Source organism: Vombatus ursinus, unplaced genomic scaffold, assembly GCF_900497805.2.
Source record: "Vombatus ursinus unplaced genomic scaffold, bare-nosed wombat genome assembly UNPS02014786.1, whole genome shotgun sequence".
Classification (NCBI taxonomy): Eukaryota; Metazoa; Chordata; class Mammalia; order Diprotodontia; family Vombatidae; genus Vombatus; species Vombatus ursinus.
Genome location: NW_020954564.1, coordinates 14,598,584 through 14,604,583, shown reverse-complemented (window position 1 = coordinate 14,604,583; position 6,000 = coordinate 14,598,584). Strand labels below are relative to the sequence as shown.

The 6,000-nt window shown below is 39.2% G+C and overlaps 1 protein-coding gene across 1 annotated transcript in view; it reads left to right on the top strand.

Moving 5' to 3' along the window:
• Positions 1 to 264: 264 nt before the first annotated feature.
• LOC114047005 (golgin subfamily A member 1-like) overlaps positions 265 to 6,000 on the top strand; it is a 56,243-nt gene continuing 50,507 nt past the window's right edge. The window contains exons 1-3 of the mRNA XM_027867648.1: positions 265 to 1,340; positions 2,099 to 2,416; positions 4,346 to 4,436. Coding sequence (XP_027723449.1) covers positions 2,282 to 2,416; positions 4,346 to 4,436 — 226 coding nt within the window. The 5' untranslated portion in view covers positions 265 to 1,340; positions 2,099 to 2,281. The remainder of the gene's footprint in view (positions 1,341 to 2,098; positions 2,417 to 4,345; positions 4,437 to 6,000) is intronic.

The window sequence follows — 6,000 nt, the reverse complement described above, 5'->3', positions numbered from 1 at the left end:
CGGAGCAGGAGCCCCGGGTCAGTCCGGGCGTCCGCGGCAAGCGGGCGGGCTGAGGGATCCCCCCGAGAGGACCCCGAGCTGCGCACCGGGAGCCCTCCGGAGCCGCCCCGGTTCCCGGCCCCCCGCCCCGTCCCTGCATCGTGCTGGGAGCCCGAGGGGGGTGGTCTGTCCGCGGGTCTAGAAGGAGGTCCCTCCTGGGAACCAGGAGGATTACATTGCAGCCCCGGCCCCGCCGCTGCCTCTTGGTGTCACCCCGGGCAAGTCACTTCCTTTCCGCGGGCCTCAAGTCTCCCAGTCTGTTAAATGGTGGGGGCGGGGTGGGCTTGGTGGTATGGAGGGCCTGTCAGGCTCTCGCCATTCTGCAGGAGGCCGAGCTTGTTTGTCCTGGAGTGATCCCTGCTCATTCCTAAACTCTCGAGACAGTGGGTTGTACTGAAAATAGTTCTGGGTCTGCTGTCAGAAAACCTGGCCCGAGTTCCAGATTCTGCCTCTGTCAGTTGGGCAGATCCCTTCTTCCCTCCTTGCACAATGGGAAGATCGGATTAGATTGGTAGGAGGTCTCTTCCAGCCCTAATTTGTTAATTTAGGTGGTAAGGCCCCTTGATAGAGGATGAATGAACACGGAGAGCCGTCCCGGATTGCAAATGTCAGCAGTTCTTTCCCACTTGGGGTGCTCCTGTATAGACTTTAGGCTTCATTAAATTTAGGGTTGCATTTCTCAGAGGCATTCTAAATGTGAGCCTGGGAGAGAATGGCGGACCAGCATCAAGCCCCGTAATTAGCTTGTTACATGACCTTTGTGACTTGTCAGAACAAACTAGGAAGTACGTCCTGGCCAGTGGATTCTACCTTATTTCATTTTTGTGCTTTTCTTTTTGTAATCCTGTCCCTTTTCTTCTTCTTCAAAGTTGGGAAGTAGAATCAGGAACTGACGACAGTGTAGTATAGTAAAAAGAACACTGGGTTTCAAATCCTAAGATTTAGCATTGAGTCCTGAATCTTCTGCTTACTAGCTGTGTGGCTTTGGCCATATATTCTCCTGGGGCTCAGTTTATCTTTAAAATGAGGATGTCGGGCTCAAGGAATCTTCCCAGCCCTAAGTTCTATGATCCTATGGAAAATAAAGTTAATATTCTTTGATCAGCTAACAAAAGCACTAGGCAGGTTAGACTATTGTACAAAAATGTGAAATGGGATAGTACAATATGTTGTGTTTCTATGTATGCTTCCTCTAAGTTAAAATTGGTAGAGGAAACATCAAGTGTATTTTGTGTTTGCCTTCTTCACACAGGACAGAATGCAGTAGCAAGAAAGCTGATTTTAAGTCTGGTAGATATCAGGTGAGTGGGTGATTCAAAAATAGTTGAAGATGAAATAGATTGTAGAATTTTGCCAAATTGCACAAGTGCAAGTGAATAGTGGGTGGTAAGAAAGATCATCTTCATATTTGTGTCACGTTCTCAGAACAAAGTTTGGCAATAATAATCCTTCACACACAAGACAGGTGATGATTAGAACTCAGTATTGATGTTCTGCAGACTAGTGGGAGGGAAGAAATCTAAATCTGAGGTGTTGTATGAATATGTTATTTCTGCCACAGGAATGAAAAGTGTAGTTCGGGGTAATCTTTATCAGATTACTTAAGGAAAAAAAATCATATGATTGATAGCATTCATTGAAAATGTATATGGAGTTCTGATGCCTGAATCATATTTCTTACCTGCTTACCTCTGGGATACCAGCTTTGAATGAAGGGACATCTAATTAAAAACTATCCAGAGCTTCTATATATGCCTCAAATCATTGCTTAGCTCTCTATTCCTTGCCTTCACCACTGAAGTAGTTAAATTACAGATGGCTGTCTAGGTCAACTTGTTATCTTTAGTTTTATATCTTGAATAATTTGAATAAATGATAAATGTATTACAGCTTTTTTGGTTACCTAAGTAGTTTCATTATATTTGTTAATTTCATGTTGTTAACTGTATTCTTTTAATTATCTATCTAAAACCTGAAGTTCAAACATACCCCCAACTCCCTCACACTCTCCAAAAAAGATGTCCACAGCTCAGAACTCTCTCTCTTTTGCTTTGTATAGATAACTGTGATGTCTTGAACCCTTGGAGGGTTTTGGAAGTTCATCAGGTTTAAATGGAAATTTTGGCAGCTGGAGCTTCTTGATGGCCCTTCAGTGATTTGCCAGTAGATTCTAGGGCATCATTGCTTTGGTTTAGTTCGGGTTTTGGGGGAGAAGTCAGAAAGGGTATCCCTACTGTGGAAAATGTTTGCCAGACTTAAAAAGAAGATTGCAGAGGAGGCTGCCATTGCACCACGGCCAGGAGGAGCTACACGAATCCCAAGGTCTATCAGCAAGGAGTCAGTTGCTTCTGTGGGGGCTGACTCAGGAGATGACTTTGTAAGTAGCTCTTCTTTCTTTTCGTTATTTAGCATGACTGATGGGTATGGCCTTGTAGATGTTTTTCTTAATGCCTTAGAGGATTGTTTTGATGTTTTCTTTTGCTCTGTATATACTTTTGTTTGATTTAGTAATTTTAGCCATGTAAACAATTTAAGTCTCACTCTTACTCTTCTTATTCAGGAATTTTTCTCTTAGTTTTGAGTAGATCACCCTCTTTTAGGTTTAATGTTAGGAAAAACTTCCTAACAGGACCAAAAAAATGGAATGGGCTGTCTTGGGAGGTAATGGGAGCCTCTTCACAAAAGGTCATAAATAAATGATTGGATGTCCACTTGTTCAGAATGGTTTAGAGGGGATTTTGGTCTGTTACGGTTTGGACTAAATGACTTCTGAGGCCTATCCCAATTCTGAGATTCCCTATGTTCTCTGTATTCCTCTTAGACTTTGAAAAATGTGTGCCCCTGGCTATTATTTCCTCAGGTGTATTCATTTTGAATGTCAGTTATTTTTTATGAATACTGGGCGTTAAGGTATGAGAGAGACTAGATGTATTAACTATTTGTCTGTTTACCCTGCATTCTTCCTCATTGAATTGTTAAGCTTATCAGTTGTGATTTTAGTGGAGAAGGTGGAATGGGCATGTTTCTTTAGTCTTAAAACTAATTTGTAATTTAAAACACTGAAAAAGTAAGAAGTCAGTGCATTTAAGGAAATGATATTCTTGTGGATTATAGAGTTCCTTTGTTGAGTGACTGAAGCAGTCTTTCAAGTCAGATGACTCTTTCCATTTTTATGCCATCTGGATCCTGGCTTGAATTACAAGGCAGTGGTTGTTATTGTACATCAGAGGTATACATCAACAGGCTTCTAGACTTGAGTTTGCAGTGGCTACCAGGTATAACAGGAAATACAAGTACACATGTGCATCAGGCAGGAGAATATAGAGTTACCAGTACTAATGCTCTGGCACGAGACCTTTTTTCCTTAATGCTAGATTGCAGCAAGAGCAGTCTTTTCTAATAAATCAAGGCTGAGTTTTATAACAAAAATCCATATACTTAGAAACAGTACTTGGGGAAATATCTGTCTTTGGGGCTTTTAACTTCATATATTTGCCCTATTAATTATACATCCAAAATGAATTATTCACTAACAACAATAAAGTTCCCCATACCTCTCCCTAATGTGTTAAAACAGTCTGAGTTTTTGGGTAAGGTTAACTCAGCTTCAAGAATTTTTGCCAATATCATTGGTGTTTTCTTAGTTGTAGATCTAGTCTTTTCTCCTTATTTAAAGTAAATAAAGTAATTCTTGTGTCACCATATTTCTTTTAGGATTGGATGCTTTGGAAGAGGATATTAAGAAGTAATTTACTTTTAGGATTTTTGCTGTGAACATATTTTATACCTTATATAAATATTTTGATTCTTGTCATTTTAATTTAAGATCTTGAGTTAGGTCACTTCATTTTCTTGGCTTCATGTTACTCACCTGTTAAATGTGAGAAAGCTAAAACTAGATCTCAGGGCTCTTGTTTATCACTAACATTCTATTAGTCTGTGAGTTTACAATGGATTTCTTCTAAGCAATCTGTATTCTAAGAGTCACGTATCTTATGAGACCTTCTGAAAGAGACATTCAAGCTCAAACCCTTTATCCACAAACCCTTTCTAAGATCTGTGAAGTAGATGAACATAGGTAGTGTTATTTCCGTTTTACAGGCAGAAAAACAGAGAAGCCAAGGGACTTTGCTAAGGTCACATAGTTAATAGCATAGTCCTGCCTTAAGTAGATGTGTCTGAACTTCTGGTTCAGCATTTACTTCTCAAAATTACTTTAAAATTATTCCTCATTTGACTCTCCAGAAATGTTTGAACAGTATTTTTCAGAAATTATTTACAGTTTTTTTTTTTTACAACTTGACAGGCTTCAGATGGTAGCAGTTCTCGAGAAGACCTTTCATCCCAGCTATTTAGAAGAAATGAACAGATAAGAAAACTAGAGGCCAAACTTTCTGGTAAGTTCATTAACTTGTAACAAAGTAAACATAGCATCCTTGTGTCTTAAAAAGGCAAAAAATTTAAACTGTGTCATAATTTGGATTATATCTGAATTAGAGTCTTTATAGGGCTTAGTTTATCAGGCACATTATCAATTTTCTAAATGAAAACGGAGACACTTTGAAAACAGATCGTTCTCTCAGGGCAGATTATTTTAATCATACAAAAAGTCCTATCTTCTTCTTGTGATCTCATAGGTGTGGGGATGCTCCTAGTGCAGAAACTCCCTTCCACTGATGCATATTGACAACTCATCTGTAAATTATAGTCTTAGAGCTGCCTAGGTCTCCAAGAGGTTAAATGACTTGCCCAGGGTCACACAGCTAGTATGAGAAGGAGAAAGGTTATGAATCCAGGTTTTCCTGACTCAGAGGGTGGCCTTCTACCTGCTAAGCCACACTGGGCTTCTAAATGCATGCAATAGAGTGTGAACTTTTGTCTGAGGACTTAGGAAGGGAGCACATTCACAGTCTTATCATTATTCTGCGTTGTAGTACTTACATTGGAATAGCTGAAGGCAAGAAACATTTAAAGCAAAACTGATTTTGAGTTCAGGCCTGGGCATGGACTATGTGTTAGTCCTTTGATGAGGACCAACCCAGATGAGTGCCAAGAAGCTAATCATCAAATGTTGCCACCTGGGGATGAACTTTTTGGGCCAGAACAGTTTATGAAATCCTCTCATAAGACTTGGAGGAATTACAATATGTGTTGGAAGTAGCATCCAGATCAGTAAAATCAAAGATCGTTGAAGTAAGATGCAGCTTTAATGAAATCTGTACAGTGATGTTTATGTACCAACACTGATTTTCATAAACTAAGTAAGCAAATTCTTTCACATTTTTGTTTTTTATTAGAGCTGTGAAAGTTAGTTTTCTTTTCCTAAGCAATTGAGCTTAGACAGATAGTTTCTATTATTCAGGTACTATAGAGAACCCTGTAGAGGTCATGTACCATCTGAACTGCATGTATATGTAGTTGTTCTTTTATGTGAGTGGGGGTAGTCTGGAGACATACTTTTTGTAGCTCTTTCTGTATTTCTGTAACTTTCTGACTAGAAAGGAAATAATTGATATCCTTGCACTCTATTAACTCTAAATTCACTACTGTGGCTTGAGTTTTTTTTTTTCCTTAGGTTAAGGCAAGAATTACTTAGTATACATTTTAAAGATTGAAAAGCTAAGTCAACCTTTACTGGTTACAGTGGCTCATGGTCATGGAAATATATGGCATTATAATGTTCATGTAGAACAAATATGCCATTTTGCCCAAGATAACTCCAAGAAGAGGCAATAATAATGAAGGCAGTATGGAAGCAAAAGGAATGATAAACCTTCTGAACAAGAAAGGAAAAGACATCTTTGAAATGTACCTGGGTATTCCTTAACAAAAAGTTTGGAATCAAGGTATGATTCCCTGCTAACAGGGAATATTTTCGTGTAGCGTTGATGACTTTATGCAACTTTGTAACACATTTCCATCTTTAGTTTCCATTGGTATTTTTCTTACTCTAACACTTGT